The 20,683-nt window shown below is 41.4% G+C and overlaps 1 protein-coding gene across 2 annotated transcripts; it reads left to right on the top strand.

The window, feature by feature from the left end:
* The first annotated feature begins 8,811 nt into the window (after positions 1-8,811).
* On the top strand, positions 8,812-20,014 carry prdm2a (PR domain containing 2, with ZNF domain a). 2 transcript variants are annotated; one of them, XM_079519685.1, is made up of 4 exons: positions 8,812-8,952; positions 12,253-12,315; positions 13,328-17,718; positions 18,720-20,014. In XM_079519685.1, exons 3-4 carry the CDS (start codon positions 13,391-13,393, stop codon positions 18,754-18,756), a joined length of 4,365 nt encoding a protein of 1,454 aa, XP_079375811.1. In that variant the 5' UTR covers positions 8,812-8,952; positions 12,253-12,315; positions 13,328-13,390; the 3' UTR covers positions 18,757-20,014. The 2 variants fall into 2 exon arrangements, with proteins under 2 accessions (XP_079375811.1, XP_079375812.1); XM_079519686.1 differs by having other exon boundaries at positions 13,328-17,713.
* Positions 20,015-20,683: the final 669 nt, after the last annotated feature.

Genomic DNA, 20,683 nt, shown 5'->3' on the forward strand with positions numbered 1-20,683 from the left:
TTTTAATTAGTGACTTAAAATAACAGTATAAATGCATTAGAAAAGTGAAAGCATTATAAAATGTAGCCAATAGTTTTGGGAACTAAAGAGGTGCATGGACAGACTGTCCAGTCAGTCTATCCTCCGGCACTATCTGAGCTAAAATTCAGAGGAAGGCACAGAACAGAGAACCATTCAACACCGACAGAACGACTCAGGAAGCTTAAGAATTTCATTCGGAAATGAGAGATCCATCACTTTACACCTAATCCTGCAATGAATGTGCTGGCAAGAAAATATATTATTGAATTAATTAGTTAAGTTAATAGGCTATAGATACGAGTAAAATATTTTAATTAATAATTACATTCATGACAGATAAAGGTTTTGTAGACAACGTACAGTAGCTCATTGCAGGGAAACTCCCACTCCCCCAGAAGAAAACAAAATGCATACAAATATGCATACAGAAAATTAAGCCTAGAGCACATGCCAATATTCATTCTGGGTTAATAATATTTCTCCAAGATGATCATGTGGTGTTTTGGAATGTATTTCCATAATTTATTTTGCTGAGTCATCCAATGGTATAGCACAGGGGTGCCCACACATTTATGACGTGAGATCTACTTTCAAAATGACCAGCTCAACAAGATCTACCCACTGAAAAAATAAGTGTACCATTGCTGAAAATAGTTTCAATATATAATGTACCTGGGGGGGCTTTGAAATAGGGATTATTCCAATTATGAACATGGTGGACCCTGTTGTAAACAAGTGTAATGCTTAATTGGGTCGTCCACTCACAGTTAACAGCCTTTGTATTGAGTTTGTGCTTGAAATGTACTGTAATTCTGCAAACTGTTAATACAAATTTCAATCAATCAATCAAACAGGCAGTTTCTGCTGTCAAAATATGTCCCCCCCGTATTTAACTTAAACGCCCAATGCATTCTCAATGGCAATAGCACAAACTTTGGCATGCTACTAGTCCTACATACTTACACCTAGAAACCCCATTCAAACCTATTTAGGTTCATCTTATGTTTGCCTGAAAATAAATCTTTGAAATGTTTCATAGTTTTAGAAATATAGTGCTTTCAAATTTGAGAAATTCACAATGGGGCTCAATGGCAGATATTGGCACGTCAAAAAAGCACTTTCACCTAGAAACTCCATTCACACTTTTTATAATTCAGCTTACTGTGGAGACACATGCTGGAACTTTTTACTTTGAAATGATTTGTAGTTTCGGAGTTATTTAACTTAAACGCCCAATGCATTCTCAATGGCAATAGCACAAACGTTGGCATGCTACTAGTCCTACATACTTACACCTAGAAACCCCATTCAAAACAATTTAGGTTCATCTTACGGTGGACATGTTTGCCTGAAAAGAAATCTTTGAAATGTTTCATAGTTTTAGAAATATAGTGCTTTCAAATTTGAGAAATTCACAATGGGGCTCAATGGCAGATATTGGCATGTCAAAAAAAGCACTTTCACCTAGAAACTCCATTCATACTTTTTTATAATTCAGCTTACTGTGGAGACACATGCTGGAACTTTTTACTTTGAAATGATTTGTAGTTTCTGAGTTATTTAACTTAAACACCCAATGCATTCTCAATGGCAATAGCACAAACTTTGGCATGCTACTAGTCTTACATCAGGGGTGCCCACACATTTATGACATGAGATCTACTTTCAAAATGACCAGCTCAACAAGATCTACCCACTGAAAAAATAAGTGTACCATTGCTGAAAATAGTTTAAATATATGATGTACCTGGGGGGCTTTGGAATAGGGAGGGGGGAGAAAATATGACAGGCAGTTTCTGCTGTCAAAATATGTCCCCCCCGTATTTAACTTAAACGCCCAATGCATTCTCAATGGCAATAGCACAAACTTTGGCATGCTACTAGTCCTACACTTACACCTAGAAACCCCATTCAAACCTATTTAGCTTCATCTTACGGTGGACATGTTTGCCTGAAAAGAAATCTTTGAAATGTTTCATAGTTTTAGAAATATAGTGCTTTCAAATTTGACACAATGGGGCTCAATGGCAGATATTGGCACGTCAAAAAAGCACTTTCACCTAGAAACTCACACTTTTTATAATTCAGCTTACTGTGGAGACACATGCTGGAACTTTTTACTTTGAAATGATTTGTAGTTTCGGAGTTATTTAACTTAAACGCACAATGCATTCTCAATGCTATAGCACAACACAAATAGCTGATCTACAAGCTCACAAGGTGTCAGATATTTTGGTGCAGGACTGTTTGGTGCAGGATGAAATATAAATCGGTCTGCCTATAGGCCTATATGATATTTTGGTCAAACAGGGGAATGGGAGTGTATTTTTGATTGTCCAGCAGTAACTAAAAATGCAAGGTCAGCTGTAGCTAAAAGTGGACTGTCTATATGGCATGATAATCCACACAGAAGGAACATGCAGTCTGAAATAGCCAACACTTGCTCCCTTAAGAGCTATTAATGCATACATAGAATTAATGTGTGACGGCCCTGAGCGTCTGTCTCTCACTTATCCGTCTCTCTGTATAGAGGGTATGCGCGTGACATCATCATCAAACCAGGAAGTTATGCAGGAACGCCTACTGAGTGGCAAAAACTACTTTCTGGCCTTGACAGCCCATACATCCACACAGAAAAGTCATATCTGATTGCATTAAACAACATTAAACAATGTTAAACTCACTTTGCCTGTTGCTTTGCCACTCGATGTGCCATTCACTTTAAGCATGCGCATACTCTCTATTGCCACTCATTCTTCCCAGCATGCACTGTCCACCTATAGTATACCCTGTTCTGACAAGCCACCACACCTGTGGGAAAAAAAGTATACATACCTTGGTTCCCCAAAGCTCTATATATTGGACTATCTTCCCTTTTTATTTGGTTGCACGTTTGCTTTGTTTTGCTCTAGTCACAAAACCCCACAGCTCACCTCTTGTCATCATACATGCAACCCTCTTGCACTGACTTTCACACGTGAGATATTGTTGCTTGATTAACCCATTTTGACCTGAGATCAGATTCTAAAAATGTCTTCTACATCCTGACAGTTTTCTGAAAAAGCTATGTTTCTATGTCAGTCGTTCTTTGATTTTTCAAAAAATCAATAGCTAAAGCATAACATAATGCTAACACCAAAAGGGGTTCCTTAACTGATTTCCATAAAACACTGGTTAACGGTAACCTTGTAACTAAGTGAGTGCTCTTTGTTAGAGATGAAATGGACAGCTGGTGTTAAAAAAAAACATCTAAACTGTCTCATACTTCTTTATATCAAAACCTGTCAATGGCAGAGGCAATGTCCGGACATATGGTACTTCAACATAGGGAATTAATTTCACACTTGGTCTAAATAGATAAGGAAACTTTGTGAAATCTAATTAATTTTCATTTATATCATAGATGTACTACTGTACAAATAAAAGGATCAATTCAGTATTGCAAGTAGGACACACATTTCTCCATGTCAGCGATGGCGCCCATGTAAAGAATGCTGCCTTATTGTCCATACATGTTGCTACTGTGTGGCTTTTCTCCTCAGGGCGTTGGCATGAATGCCAGGCTATGACCGGTCCGTGTGTGTGTGTGTGTGTGTGTGTGTGTGTGTGTGTGTGTGTGTGTGTGTGTGTGTGTGTGTGTGTGTGTGTGTGTGTGTGCGCGTGTGTGTCTGCGTGTGAGTGTGAGTGTGCGTGTGCGTGTGACTGCGCATGCGCTTGCCGACTGCCGAGTGTGCATGTGTGTGCGCGACTGCGTGTATACAAGCAGTTGGCAGAGCCACTGTGTGTGTGTGTGTGTGTGTGTGTGTGTGTGTGTACTGTATGTGTGTGTACTGTATGTGCGTGAGACGAGTGGCACATGCCTTTGCATGAAATTGTGATGTCATGAGGAAAATGTCAGCCTATGGGCCGTGAGTGTGGCAGACAGCTGGGCCTGTGGGTGGGGACAGAGAGGAGGGAGGGAGGGCGTGGCTGGGTGACAGGGAAAGCACACGGCACAGTAGCATGTATATGAGTGTACTGGTATATGTGTGACTGTGTGTAGAAAGTGAAACTGTGCGTGCGTGCGTGCGTGCGTGCGTGCGTGCGTGCGTGCGTGCGTGCGTGCGTGTGAACAAGAGACAGGGAGATAGTGAAAGAGGAGAAGGAGTGTTGCTGTGCGTGTGTGTGTGTGTGTGTGTGTGCGTGTGTGTGTTCGTGTGTGGTGTGTTACTGTCAGGAAGTGGGAGTGCATCTCCAAATATGTGTGTGTGTGGGGAGGGGGGGGGGGGTATTGGACATGTGTTTTTTTATGGGGGTTCTGGAAGTTATGGAAATGGGTGTGGTGCAGCGAAACGTTGATGTAGGCTACTAACAGAACAATATAACAATAAGATAATAAATAAATAAATACATTAATAAAATTAAAAGAGAACATACACGTGTGTGTGTGTGTGTGTGTGTGTGTGTGTGTGTGTGTGTGTGTGTGTGTGTGTGTGTGTGTGTGTGTGTGTGTGTGTGTGTGCGCGTGTGTGTGCTTGTGTGTATGTGTTCAGTGTCCTGCACACATACATGTGTGCTTGTGTGTACAGGCATGTGCTTTCCTGCACATCTGGTGTTCTCTTTGCCCCAATGACATGACACATGTAGGCTCCTGAGAAACAAGCCTTTGTGTCCCATCGCTGAGAACATGCATCGCCGCCCTGTGACACTCGCCTTCTGTGTGTGACCCCTATTGTTCCATACCAAAGCACCATACATTGATGTGTCTGGTACACAGAATGACATTGTGAACCACCTCTCCCTCTCGTTGACATATATCTCTCGATCTCTCCTCCTTTCTGCCTCTCCCTCTGCTCTCTCTCTCTCGTGATGTGCTTCCGTGGCCCGTAGTGCATCTCATTGGCACAAACCAGTGTCTGCCCCCGCTGGTTAGTTCCAGCTACTGTACCATGCATCTAATATGGGGCATGTTTTTGCCCCAGTTTGCTGGCTTCTCCGACAATAGCTCTGTTACTTGCTTGTTTTGCACGTCGTTCCCATGAATATTCACTTTTGAGGCCTGCTTGGTGTCCTACATCAAGAATAGCTTTACAAAGCTTGGCATTATACTACAGTAAGATATTCTTAAAAGTTACATTGGGTTTTGGGACTCCAAATTCACTAGTCATTAGTGGGGTCATTTATGGCCCATGAGGTTAAGGCACTGTATCGTTACAGTAATTTTTTGGCTGTCAAACGTTGCCAGCTTGACTGAAGGCCACTGACACATATATCATTTGGCTAACATGTTTCTGCATCATCACTGTAGCTTTTTGGCTGTCAAAAGTTGCCAGCTTGACAGAGGGCCACTGACATATATCACTTGGCTAACATGTTTCCCAGAATCCAACAGAGAGGGCATGCGTATCCACTGCATGTGGTCGCAACATTTGACACGCAGGGTCACCATGCAGGGCTCAACTCAGCAACTCGAGCTGGGGTTTTTAAGATGACCTTGCTAGCCCAACTTACACAGTGCACGTGCACAGTAAATTCTCAGTGTTTATTCATCCATTTGCAACTCAGAGAGTGCACAGATGCAATGAAATGACCACCATGAAGCAACCGTCTTTCTAATTTAGTTTCATATTGTAAATTGCTCACATTCCACCAAAGGTTAATATCTACACATTCCACCAAAGGTTAATATCTATGGCAGATTCTACTTTGCCATCTGTTTTGCTACGTACCCTCTGTAGTAGCATTCAAGTGGTCAGCACCTGCTTATACGAATGCAACTGAGGACAGGACGCAAACGTATGGCTCATCATAATTCCACAGCTGCAATTCACATCAACTTTGAAAGACACCCTGGAGCCTTAGGTCAAGTCTAGAAGGACTCTGTTTTCAGTGCTGCAACAGGCTGTAAATTAAGACTCACCACCTCAGTGTGAATCCAGTGCTGTTTTGTTCAGTACATTTTGCAACAGTTACCAATTCAGTGAATTGCTCTCCTGCTTTCACTGCAAATGTGAAGACAAAAGCCTGAGCCCTCGCTGAGACTGTGTGTGTGTGTGTGTGTGTGTGTGTGTGTGTGTGTGTGTGTGTGTGTGTGTGTGTGTGTGTGTGTGTGTGTGTGTGTGTGTGTGTGTGTGTGTGACTGTGTGTGTGTGTGTTATAATGGCTATTTGCATTCCATTACAGGCATTTGGCTCATGCCCCATGTTCTTCATCATGGCTTGCAGAAACATGGCATGCGGTTTGACAATGTAGCCCAACTAGATGGATATCCATCATTCTAACCAACCCACGTAGAACATAACATGATAATAACACACAAAGCTTGCATACATCTCATGAGAACACCCCTCATATGTTATGTGGTGGCAGTATTGCACATGTAGTCCCCAATGCACTCCTACAGACACTCTCAAAGAATGTCTTGTACGCAGTATGTTGACATGAAACTGGAGGTGGAAATATTGCCACAAGAAACGGGTCTGTGTCCCATCATAGAGTAGGTGCTCAATTGACAATTGTTGAAAGGGGCAGAAAACTGGTTCACGATGGGAGATGAGAGCATTATATCCAGTGTGGGTTACATATTAACTACCGATCTGCTGAGGGACGAAATGATGCCATGCATTATGCACAGCAAATTCCTGTGTTGATTTATCGTGACAATTATTTAAGCCCAGAAGCATAGTAGAGTTTAATCTGAGTCTGATATCAAGTCAGTTATAGGATATCAGAGGTACTGAAATAACTCTGATTGTGGGGTCTGAAAACAAGCGCAAACTGTAAACACATCATAATGTGTATATATTTATGAGTCCATTATTCTTGCTCTCTAAGGTAGAGGAGATAACAGTATGGGGATGACGTTGAAAATGATCACAGAGTAAGTGCACACTGATGTGATGAGCACGCTGATGTATGTACAGTATACAGTATACTTACTTACTTAGTCCTCTTGCACTTCAGGGCGCGTAGAGCCAACCAAAGCCACCAGGTCTCTCCATCTGGGTCTGTTGTGTGCAAGGTGTTGCATGCTCTAAGGTCCTGGGCTATTACATCCAGCCAGCGGGTGCGGGGGGGCAGTATACAGTATACAAACCTATAATAATACATGAAGTTAAAATATAACAGTATCCATGTTCAAATCACTTCTTTTTTTTTTTTTTAACTTTGTTTTTATTCAGAATTTTCGGGTCACATCGGGCATCACAGTACATTTTGTAATTGTTACAAGTTATTTGTTACATTCATTATTATCAACTTTCATTGTGTTACGGGTCATACAGTTCCAGGTGGGTAGGGGAACCCTCTTTGAGCAGTTTCAGTCCGTTTTAGTCAGTTCGCTCCCAGTTACAGGGTTCATGATAACTATACATCGGCATTCCATGTTCAAATCACTTCTTAAGCCATTCTGACCTGAGATCAGATTCTAAAAATGTCTTCTACATCCTGACAGTTTTCTGAAAAAGCTATGTTTCTATGTCAGTCGTTTTTTTCATTTTTCAAAAATAGCAGATCTACAAGCTCGTAGCGCGCCACTCGGTGGCGCGCTATGAGCTTGTAGATCTTCTATTTTTCAATAGCAGATCTATAGCTCAATAGCTAATGGGTTAATACACATTGTCCAGGGCTTTTCTTAACATTTGACTAATTACTTGTATGTCTTCATTAATTTTTGAAACCTTGCACGATCGTGTTTGGCATGTTTATTATTTGCTTTGTTGCCCTTTAGATATGTTTAGAAAGGTGCTACTTAAAGATTGTTACTCCAATAATTGTTCAATAATTCTTCTCATCCTTGTGTAGTGTACGTACTCGTGCTGTACAAGTATGACATAGCCTATAAGGTAGGTTTCAGATTATATAAAGTATGTTCATGCAATACATCTGAAATGGGCTATTTCTTATTCTTAGAAATCTTGTTTCCAATAGATGTAGCTTTTATTGATATTTCAGATGGTAAATGCATGCCATAAATTGGCAAATACATATTTTATGGATAAAGTGAGCAGGGTTGTCTGATCCCTTTTAATGAGTTGATCATCTTATTTACAGTATATTGAGCATTGTGCAACACTGCTCTCTAGAGGACGCTGGGTTGCACTGCAATAACATAAGTTAAAATCAAGGAATGCTGACTGTTCACTCACATCTCCACAGATCAAACTATCAAAGTATACAGATTTAAGTACTTCTCTTTTAATTTACGCGATTTTAACATCCAACAGTGGCAGACTGGCCACCTCGATCTGGTGCTAAACTATACCACCTCAAAACTCTGATTGTTGAGCCTATCTAGCCCTGAAACATGACTGTCATGACGCTCGTGAAGTACGAGCGTCATGTGAACCATGGCTACTGCCAATGCATAACAGCATTTTAATAATCGAGTTGTTTATATTCAGATTCGATGCATTGGTAGATATATAGGCCTACATATACAACAATCGAGCCCATATAATAATTAAATGAAATGCTCCTTTGGGCTTTGGCGAGTTTGGCCCACCAAATACATCTTTTAAAATCCATGAAAATCCTTGCACAAATACTACCAACAATTCAATAATCAGCTATAATCTTTTGCGAACTATAGCTGATTTGTGTATATGTATCTATTTATTATTATTATTATATATTAAAAATAAAGATGTATTTTCTTCCATTTTCTAAGATGTATTTTCTTCTTCTCATAGAGTTATATATTCTTCTGACTTCTGCTCTGAAGTATTGTATTTCTCAGCCCCCTGCCACCTTTCTCAACAAACATGTTGCTGATTGGCCCAGAAATGGTCTCGCACACATGCTGGCCAATCAACGCGTCGGAAAAGATAACTACGGTACAATAGGGAAGAGAAGCCAAAGAACACATACACACAGCTGCAGCAGTAGAACAACAACAACCTGTGCAAGAGAAGAGGAGCCTTCTGAACGTCATTTATAGACTCACACACTAAAGTACGTACATAAATGATAAACACTGAAACCAGTGCAATGAATGATGTTGTCAAAATGCGTGTGACGTTGGCGTCTTAATTGCGGCGAACCCTCCATTCCCCACCAGGCAGGTAGTCGATTTAAAGGGGGAGGCTATGTTAGCATTTCAGCTAGCACTCTATGCTACTGTGCGAATTGCGTATAACAGTTTATATTTACCACGTCGTCGGTCAAATAGCGTGCGGGAATAGTGCACAGCGGCCATTTGGTTTGGTTGCAGACAGTGTTGTTGACGTTTATATTTAGAACATCGTGGGGTGTGGATTAGGGCAGCCAAGTGACCTTTCAGCTCAACTCGATGTGACGACGTGCACTGTGACAAGCTAGCAATGGTGCAAGGACAGGAGAGGGGGGGGGGGGGGGGCAATGTGTACAGTCAAATTCTCAGTGTTGTGTTAAAGCTTCAATCGGAAGGAATCCGGAACTTATTTTTAGTGGTTAAAAGTTAAGTTTAATCATGTATCTATCTATTTGTCTTGCATGTTAATATAATATTATATAACTATACTAACTAGCATATCTGCAGTCACAGTGGTTAGTTGATACATGTAGAGTAGACCCTGTATGGCCATGTACTGTATATTGGTTGACGACTATAGTCATGAAACGTAGCTTTTATTTAACCTTCCCTACAAATCAGAATAATCAACTTTATTGTCACATCATCACACAGGTTTACAGGTGTCTTGTTAAACAGTGGGTGGAATTAGGTTTTTTTCTGCAAGCTCCATCGTTTTTGGCATTTCCATAAGAGAAAGGGATGATCAGAAGAAGAAGAAGGGGGCGGCAAGGTGGAAGAGAGATCAATTCAAAATAAAATGACATCTACATATTTACAGGGTACACGCCCCCAGATGTTGGTGTGGATAAATCAACACAGAGGACCATCTGGTGGTGGGGTGTACATACAACAGTACAGTTTTAATAATAAGGCCAAATATAGACCTAGAATGCCTGTGATCATTTAATTAACTTCGTACATTTTCATGTATCAGAGGCATAGATCCCTTCCAACCGTTCCTGGTTGAATTGAATTATGGGCGGCCTAAATGTGATAAATGCTCCGTTTGTACTCACCCATTAAATAATTCCAGAGACGTGGAGTGAAATATGGTCCTCTAGTTTCATATCCATGTGAACGTTCTGGCACAAAACGTGTATTTAGTCAATTATCTCCACGTTTTCAAGAGATGCACACGGACGTCTTTCTCTCCGGGTGAGGGGCCCGGAATGATCGATGGACTGATTTTACAAATACTTCCTGTTGTTTACCGCAGACGTCATCACCAATTGACCAGGGATTAGGGAAACACAAAAGTTTGGGTCACACAATTGGCAAGTGGTGTGACTAATTACCCAGCACCTATCGCAAGGGACCTGCCAATTGTGTGACCCAAACATTTGTGCTTCCCTGGTCAATTGGTGATGACGTTTGTGATGATCTGAGGAAGTTTTGATAAAGTCCAGCTGTCATTCCGGGCCCCTTTGCCCGGAGAGAAAGACGTCCGTGTGCATCTCGTGAAAAAGTGGAGATAATTGACTAAATACACGTTTTGTGCCAGAACTTTCACATGGATATGAAACTAGAGGACCATATTTCACTCCACATCTTTGGAATTATTTGATGGGTGAGTTCTGAGTACAAACGGAGCATTTATCACATTTAGGCCGTGCATTTTACGTCCGACCAGAAATTAAGCAGGGTGTTCTAGGGCTCTGTATGTGAAATACTGTACATACTGTATGAAACAACAAGAGCCATTCTAGGGCTAGGCCAAATATAGCTTGGGCCAGTGTGGCACTGATGCAATATGACTTGACTCGATCAGCTTCACAATATCTACTTATCACTGATGTCCTTAAAGTCTTGAGCCGCAAGGCTTTGTTTACATGACATGACAACAAGCTGTAATAGGGCAGGCTAGTAATGGACTAACAATGCAGCATATATCTTTTGAATACAAAGCTACTGCTGGAGAAAGAAACATCAGGCCTACTTTTCATGCCAATGTATCATTTGATGCTCTAGTAGTGTAATGCCAGTTGAATATCAGGTTAAAGTGACAAGTTTCGCATTTGGGCCTGCCATAGTGCCATTTTGTAATGATTATGAAATGGTGACACTGGTGGGTGAAATTACATCATCAGAATATATCTGTATCCGTCAGTAAATTATTGATAATCTAAATCTAAATTTAAGTTTTCTTCATGTTGGTTGAAGTATTTATTGAAATATTGTTTTGTATTGTCTAAACTATAAATTTTAGGCAGTCATCTATTACCGTTAATCCATGCAATGTTTCGTTACCTGCACAGAATGACTACTGGACTGACTCATTGTTTATTCAGCACATACGTGGAGCTTCAATGGGTGCCAGGCACACATAATCAATAATCTAGAGAATAGAATATAGTGTTTATAAAATAATAAAACATTTACTATGTTGAATACATTTGTTATGAACAATTACAGACTTTATATAGCTAATTCACTCTGAATGTTTTAGAGACACAGGGGACAGTGCTTAGGCTGAACAACTGAACATAGATGGTATAGGAGGAGATTCTGCACTCTACAATTTGCAGTGAAATGTGGAACTCATGATCCTTGTTGCACCTTGTATTTACCATGATGTGCTGGCCTCAACCAGGCACACCGTGCATACTTTCACAACTATGGCACTGTACTCTTGACCACATGAAGCCTATAGTGTTCTTATTCTGGGGGTGAACATTCGGCGAAAATGGCAAAACTACTATTTTAGGCTAATAGATTTGGTGTAGAGGATAAAAAGGAGCGGATCAAGTATAGAGATAATACTAAGATGGTGTGGGTTTGTATAAAATTGAAACTTTGTCAGTTTGACTTGGTTGTCATCAACAGGCAGAAACTTTGGCTAAACACTAAGCCTATTGTTATTATTGCTTTTATTACATTTATTGGCACTTTTTCTTTTTCCTATTGTATTATACAATTTTGGTGCTGTAATATCACTGTGCTTGATTGTTGATTTACAATTGATTGATTTACAACCTAGACTAGATATTATACTTTAGTGTGTTATTTCAGTAATATATGCTGGAAAGGCGAGCTCTGCCCCTGATTCAGCAGCTAAATGGTTAACAAACATCTACATCTATTCTACATGATGTTCCATACGATCAGTTTTTGCTTCTTAATAATTATTCTAGTGTCTGCTCATGTCACATCAAGTTCTTCCACTAATCACATATTTGTAATGGTATAATCTCTCCCTGCAGCTTGAAGCCTGAGGTCATCCTTCAAAACAACATGCCTCCAACACGGCATTGACCCTGAAAATGGTAAGACACAATGACATCTGACCTTAGAGCAGTGGTTCCCAAAGTGGGGTCCGGGAACCCCTAGGGGTACTTGAGGGAGTTCCAGGGGGTACCTAGCTCAATTAGAGATAGTTGGGAACCAAATGGACCCTTATGGGTCTGTAACTCTGAGTGTACAAATGACCATTTGTACACTCTCAAGAGCTAAATTAACAGTGGTTTTACAATATCAATTGGGGTACCAGAGATAGAAATGCCATTAAATCGGGGGTCCGTAGCATGATGCGTGTGAAACTGGGGGTCCATGAAATTAATGTTTCGGAATCACTGCTAGAGCCGTAAAAATCCTCCCTTATCGGGGTCACTGGCATATGTTTTCAAATGGGGGGTCCGTGGCCTAATGAATGTTGATTTGGGGGTACTTGACACGAAAAAGTTTGGGAACCACTGCCTTAGAGTATACTGTATATTAATAGAGACATCACCGGATTTCTCCTCTCATCCACTTGCATTGAGTTGCTCACCCAGCGCCTTCTTCCGGGTTGGAAACAGTGCATTCTGGGATTGCTTATGGGCCAGACGTGAACGCGCTGGGCCGTTGACTATCATTGTGCACGTTCACGTATGAAACATCACGTTCACATGTTATGGGCCCATGCGTGAACGTGTGCAATGCATAATGCTGGCTCGAGCTGCAATACCACATTCGGCCACTATGTATTTTTCGCCTCAGGGTTTCCTCTCGGTGATGTCTCTATTATATTTATACTCTGAGCATCTGACTGTATACTTAGATATGAATTTTAATGAAGGAAAGGAAAAAAATCTGAATACAAGGCTCGGGTACAGCCTGTACATTGTCAAACAACACTAAGGATGAATGCAATCATGTCAGTCTTAGAAAAGTTTTTTTTTTTTTAAACAAAATTACATTAGAAAGAATTCAATGAAGCACTGTTGGAAATGTGTTGTGACAGGTCTGTATTTGCTTTTTTCTTTAAATGACATGGCCTTACTGTTTCTGTTTCACTAGGTTTGAAAGCGGTACCTGTTGCTGAATCACAATACCCCACTCGGGGACAGCGAGAAATTCAAGATGGAGGATTCTCCACAATTATATATTTCTGGATTTGGAGATGAAGAGGATGATGAAGAAGACATGGACTTGTCTGAACCATTCACACCTGATCGCCACGAGGATTTTGATCGAGATATTGATGATTTAGGGTCAAATTCATTTCCTTGCCAGCACTGTGAGAGACATTTTGCCAGCAAACAAGGATTAGAACGCCACATGCACATCCACGCCTCTGAAAACTACAGTAACCAGTCCTATAGTTTAAAGTCTGGTCACATACCAGAGGAAAATGTAAATGCTTGGCCTGGGTCTTTGTCACCACAATATTCAACAGAAACTGTGGTTCTAGATCCTAGTTCATTCCCCAGTAGCTATGGTGCCTCCATTTTGACTAGTGGAAGCCAGATTGCCGTGCTAGACAGTAATTCAGAAGTAGAGGGGGGTCATGCTTGCAAGTACTGTGAAAAGGTTTTCAGTACACACACTAACAAACGCAGACATGAGCGTAGGATCCATGAGCATCCTCAGCGGCTTCGAGGGGAAAAGGACTGCGTGCCACATGAGGGAATTCCTCAGAGCTTATCCAGTTCAATATCGCAGCAGGAAACGCAGCTCATTGACAATACAACACCCGTAGCTGTGTATTTGAACGAAGGAATACAAGCAGAACAATATATGCTGGATATCTCTAGCAATATCTCAGAGAACCTCAGCTTTTACATAGATGGAAAGATAGTGTCAACAAGCACCGTCACCAGCTGTGAGGTTGTTGAGACCAACTCTGGCACGGCCACTCTGGTTGGGCTGGATACTCTCATCCTAGATCCTGCCCAGATCAGCCATGCGCTGCATGTAGAGGCAGTGGAAGGCCAACTAGTAGCTAAGAGGAGAACGGCAACCCCACCTCTGTTGCCACAAATCAAAACCCAACTGGAATCGGAAGTGGTTGTGCCTTCATCGTCCTCGTCAACATCGCTTGTGTCTTCTTTAATAGAAAACCTACTTCCTCAGAGTGTTGAATCTACAGCCATGCAGAAAGAGAGAACTGTGTTCCTGTCTCCTAAGCTGAAACAGCTCCTAGAGAAGCAAGAGGGCCTTAATCCTACGTTTGCGCTCATTACAGACGGCCAGAAGCTTTGTTCACCGCTTGCACTTTCTGTCCTGTCTGCAGGAACAGGGAGGTTTAAGAGAAGGACTGCTTCCCCACCCAGGTCTCCACAACAAAGCCTAACATTAAATGTGGAAAACACAATCCCAGACACAGGAGAGTCTAATGCTGTTGACACAGTGCAGATAGAGATCTCGCACAGCTCACCGGCACAAAATATATCTGATGAGAACGAGGGCTTAAATCCACTGATGGAAGAGACAGAAATGACTGATGTGTTGCCAGATAGTTGGCCCCCAGTAATTGGTGGGAATTCATGTAACCAACAACCATTGGATCTCTCTAATGCAGTCAAAAGAAATGGTGATGTCGCTCTAGCTGAGACGGTGCTGGACTTGAGCTTGCAAAGAAAGAGCACAGAGGACCCTTTGAGTTTAGTTACACATCCTGCTCTATTCAGAAAAAAGAAACCAAACACCTGCATGCTGGAGAAGGTGTTGATGAATGAGTATGCAGATCTTGGAGAGCAAAATGTATGCGTGTTGGGGAATCCAGAGAACGCTTCATTGTCAGACTTTGCCATAGTTGCAGGTTCCGATATGGCAACAGAATCTGTTACACAAGGACTTGTTTATGGACTCACTTTACCCTCCACGTCCCTCGCTCTGTCGTCACCTGCTCTTACTCCAGTTGCCTTGCAGCCTGCCCCAGCATGCACTATAGCACTAGCTTCACCAGTCTCACACTCAATGCTGCAAACTGCTCCCTCATTAATTACAGTTATGGCACAGCCATCTCCCATTTCCAACCCCTCAAATCAAGCTGAACCTTTGGTAATCTGCACAGAACATACATTAAATCCTTCAGCGTCAGACTTGACCACTGCATTCACTGCTGCAAATGCTGCAAACCTTATTGCGCTCTCCCAACCTCTTGACCCAGCTCTAAATCTACCTGGTCACGTGTATCTCACTGATCAGATTGCTCTCAATGCACCTATGATTGAATCTTCTATTGGGTCAGAAGTGCCATTCTCATCTTTAAATGACCCCCTTATTAACTCGTACAATATTACTAGCAACACTGTTTTGATTGAGTGCACAATAACACTAGAGGCACCAGGGAATGTTGTCCCCACTGCAATTACTTTCCAAGAAAATACTGTAGAGCCTCCAGAACCCACTCGGATGGTTATAAATCACATAGAACAGCAACAGATGGTATCGTTGCCTACCCCTGCGATGGTAGACTCCAATATTGTTGTATCTTCAAGTGTCACAGAGTCAGTAACACTCGCAAACAATTCAGTTACACAATTTAGTTCTACATCGGGAGAATCAGATCAAGGCTCAGAAGAACCAACCATTGCTGCAGAAGAGCCTACTCCAGAAGAAGAGCACCCAACTCCAGATGAGCTGCCAACTCCAGATGAGCTGACAACTCTAGATGAGCACCCAACTCCAGATGAGCACCCAACTCTAGATGAGCACCCAAAGCAAGAAGAGCACCCAACGCAAGAAGAGCACCTAACTCCAGAAGAGCAGCCAATGCAAGAAGAGGAGCAGCCAACTCCAAAAGAGGAACCTTCTGACACTTGCCCTCCCACTGACATTTCTATTTCTGACACTGAAATGTCACCTCCCTCTGAAGTAGCTGAGGTGGGTGAATCGGATGACACGCTTAATGAAGCAGAGCCTCAGACTTTCACCAAGAATTTTGTTTGCAACGTCTGCAATAAGCTTTTCCATTCAATGAAAGAATTAGGTCATCATGTAAGTGACCATGCAGATGACTGGTCGTACAAATGTGAGTTCTGTCTGCTGCTCTTTCGTAAGCCTGCTTCTTTGCTTGAGCATCGCTCAACTCTCCACGGTGTTGGCAAGGCTTATGTTTGCAGTGCGTGCACAAAAGAGTTTGTCTACCTTTGCAACCTGAAACATCATCAGGATGAACTGCACCCTGGCCAGCAATGTACTCATACTGAAGAGGAAAAGGGCAAGTTACGGCCTCAGAATTTCAACCACTCGGCAAAAGTCAGCACAGAGACTCCAGCAACCTCCCCCTCAAAAGTGTCCAAGAAAGATATTAAAAAGGAAGACGTAGATCATCATGGTGAAGAACTCTTTACGACTATTAAAATTATGGCCTCTGATGTCGAGCTCAAAGGACCCGATGTTCGTCTCGGCATCAACCAGCACTATCCTAGCTATAAGCCACCTCCATTTCCTTATCACAATAGATCACCTGCTGTCTCTGCGGCCTCAGCTACAAACTTCACCACTCACAACATCCCTCAAACCTTCAGCACAGCTATCCGCTGTACTAAATGTGGCAAAAGCTTTGATAACATGCCAGAGCTGCACAAACACATTCTCGCATGTGCTAACGCAAGTGATAAAAAGCGATATACGCCCAAGAAGAATCCCATCCCACTTCGCCACTTTGCAAAGGCACAAAATGGAGTGTTGTCCACTACGAATGCTACGAATGCTGTAAATGGTTCCCACAGAAGCAGCGAGGCAAACGGGTCCAAAGCTAATCAAGGTCCACCAGTAAAGATGAGACTCAGCACACTTAACAAAAGGAAGAAAAAGTTAGCCCAAAGGGCCATGTCGCAGAGAATCAAGTCTGTCTCTTCTTCGAACAAAGCCACCGCTGAGCAGGAGACCTTTGGTTGCCTACATTGCACTCGGGAGTTCACGATGCTTCGCAGCAGAACCAAACATATGGCTGTCTGCCCCAAGAAACCTAAAGAAGTTAAGAAAAGAAATGAGGAAAGAGTCTCTGTCACAAAGGAAAACAATGGCCACCGGCATAGAGGGGTTACTCACCTGGAAGAGAAACGACAAGCCTCAGCCCAGGACCAGAAAACCAGAGTCCAGGCTTCTAATTCATCTAAACGGCCAGCTGTCCTGCCGGTGCAAGCGGTCCTTTCCAACAAGAAAAGTAAAATCGTCATAAAAGAGAGTGCTCAACCACAACAGGAGACGCCCACGCTCCTTGGTCGGCCATTTAACCCGTCAATGCGCCAGTATAGGAGAGTGCAGCATGGAGTGAAAGAAGCCCCCCTTCAAATCAGCATCGTGAAACCACGAGGGAGCAAGCCAGAAGACCTGCCTCCGATCCAGAGCCGCCAAGGAGCAAATGAGGCCATCCCAAGCAGCCTGCAGCAGAGTGCCCTAGCTAAGGTCAAAGAAAAACTGAATATTCAGCAACCTCCAAGGCAGGGGCAGGTATTGTAAGCATGAAATAAAATATGATTGATTTGATGTATATGGATTAAAGTTCTCAGTCGCCACAACTGATTTCAGTCATTTGGATTCCATAGAAACCAGCGTGTCTTCTGTGAAAGCATGCTGTGCACCGAAAATAGCAGATCTACAAGCTCACAAGACGTCGCAGTGCGACGTGTTGTGAGCTTGTAGGTTGGCTATTTTTGGTCATTAGTTATCTTAACACGAAAGAGTATTTGAACTAAGTGATCAAACTAGCAATAGAATACAAGCTTAGAAGCATCTTCCGGAAACATGAATGGTCTCAGAAATGTCATAAAAGCAGAGAGGTTAATGCCTCAAATCTGATTTCTTCAACTGGTCGGCTGTTGTGTGGAACAGCAACAACAATAGGGTTAGAACAGTGGTTTTCAACGCTTTTCGTATCGAGGCCCATTATTTATTCTGCATTTGAGCCACGGACCACCATTTGATGACATTTAGCCTCTCAGACCCAAAACTTTAGGCGATTTTGTCCACAATTCCATGCTGTATTGATGTGGCACCATAGGGGAGATAAAATGAACCCAGTGTACTCTGCTGCCCCATCTGGCGGAGTCAGGTTAGAGATAAAAGGCATACGATCAAAATAATTATTCTAAATGATGATAATTGTGTAGACGTCTTGTAAATTAAGAAATAGAGAGATGTTTAACAATTATTTCACTCTTGAGTGTAACATTTTACACTCGAGAGTTAAAGATCTAGAAGGGTCCATTTGGTTACCACCTCCATCATATAGCTGGAGACCACCTGGAACCCGGTTAAGGACCAGTAGTGGTCCCAGGACCACTGGTTTAGAATGATAATACCCTGCCTAAAACGTCATTACATTTTCAGTCTTGAGATTTATTTTATTTTTTGCTTTATTCCATGCATGTACTTTGGGCATGTGTGTTCCCCATGTTTGTTCACAGAGGTTTCTTCCTTTTCCTTGTTCCTCATGTATGCACTTTGCTCTTTTCAGGACCCTGTGTGAAGCGTCTCCTCTATTTCCACAGTAATGGAAGTTGGAGGAAGCCCTGCAGACGTAAAGGGAGAATAACTGTTGATTGTATTGTCACACAACAACACATACTGTACAGTAGAACTTGAATTGTGGATGAATGAAATGAGACTGCTGCAATGAGTGGATGCGACTGACTGAAATTAACCAATCATTTGGTTATTTTGTAGTAGCATAATGTTTTATAGATTCCTCACTCATTTCATAAATGTTCTGGTAATGGCTCCAATGTGCACTTTGATGAAGTATCTGTGATTACCTGTCACAGAATGGTAAACCGAACCGTGAGACTGTTCTATTTAGTGCTAATTGGTATTGGTTATCTTGAGAGCACTACAGGTGGCAATCATTTTTCAGGCATGCAAATGCACGTGTTAACTGTTGTCTGTGGCCTTTTTTGTTTTGTCTGAACTGTAATTGCATGCTATCAGCTTGTAGTACAGCTACAGCTCACCTTCCCCTCTGTATATACACACAATGTAGGACTGATTAACTTTAGAAAAAAATATTAGGCCTTAAATGTGATGTGGTGGCTGTTAGTCCTGATGACAATAAGCGAAATACATGACAAATGGAAGGTGTGACATAAAGTGTAGGGAAACTTCTGGTATTGCAAGACTGCAGGTAACCTCCTGAAAATACAACTTAAACGTGCTAGTACCGTATTGTCCAGTGCAACATAATACGCTATCTGTTGAATTGACTGTTTGGAAACTGCACTATTTACTATATTTAGGGTAAAAAGTAGTTATTTTAAACGATGTGAATGTTTGATAAAATGGATACTAATGGATATAATTTGGTTGGCAATTATTTCCTAAAATGGGTAATTCTCAAGAATAGTGCTGTAAAAGTATGTATGGAATTACATACTGTAGCAAGAATGTGAGGATGGAAAGAAATACTTTTGTGCATTTGCACTGTAATCCCAAACAACTGATAAAATACTCAGTTTTAAGCACATGTCTGATGTCCCCCCCCACCCTCTTGAAATGAAGAAAACTGGAGACATTTTAAAAGTTTAGCTTGCTTCCAACAGGATTGTGAGTGAAATTGACTTTTTGTCACATTTGAAGTAAATTACTTTGTGTAGGCTAAGTGTTTATGTTCTTTTCTCAGATTACAAGGTGTGTTGTACAGTGTCATCTCAGCTCAGTCAAATACCTGGTACATGCACTTGAAATTGCTTTTGCAGTGCAAAAATCACCACTTCTGTTTTAGTAATTACGTGTATAAATTATGGAATGGGGAAAACACAGTTGGTCGATGTAGGGTAATTTTTTGCAAGAGCCTTGTATTGGAAAGTGGAAAGTTGTCACTCATTTCTATGGGTCAATGTGATGAAGTGTATCTGTATAAAATCTTGGCACACAACTTGGATTGTAAGATCCATGGTTAAGCTGAACAGGGTAAACTGAATTATTTATGATTATTTAATTGTGTTAAGGTAAATCAATGTGTGGGTTGTAAATCCAAGCAGTATTCTATATCTGCTAAAACAAATACTGTTTATTCGAAAAGTTCAATGTATTTTTCCTTTTTGCCATTTCCTCCCAACTTTTCATTTATCCAGATCGACCACAAAGGTAGTTTGGGAGAACGTTATTTAACTGTGAAAAGTGCTTGTAGCATCTCAAAGTGTAAAAACAGTCATGTATATTTATTAATTTAAAATCATATATCTGAACGGTTCCTCTGTATGATTTGCACTAATATTTTTTCAAGCGAGTGTTCAAAATAAATGGAGAATGTTAAATCAAATGGAGGGTTTTCAACTTTTTGTCTAGCCTATTGGTGTGAGCATACTTCTATAAAATACAGTGTATTATAGTATATTATGAATTATATAAACTTACACACCAATTATTTTAACAGGCCTGTGATATCTTTTTTTAGGCTGAAAAATACACTAGGTTTGGCCAGTA

This window comes from Electrona antarctica, assembly GCF_951216825.1.
Source record: "Electrona antarctica genome assembly, chromosome: 2".
NCBI classification, from domain to species: Eukaryota; Metazoa; Chordata; class Actinopteri; order Myctophiformes; family Myctophidae; genus Electrona; species Electrona antarctica.

Coding starts and splice junctions, on each gene's coding strand:
- prdm2a (XM_079519685.1), top strand. CDS start 13,391: ATGGAGGATTCTCCACAATTATATATTTCTGGATTTGGAGATGAAGAG. Junction 17,719..18,719: donor CCAAGGCAGGGGCAGGTATT/GTAAGCATGAAA, acceptor TGCTCTTTTCAG/GACCCTGTGTGAAGCGTCTC.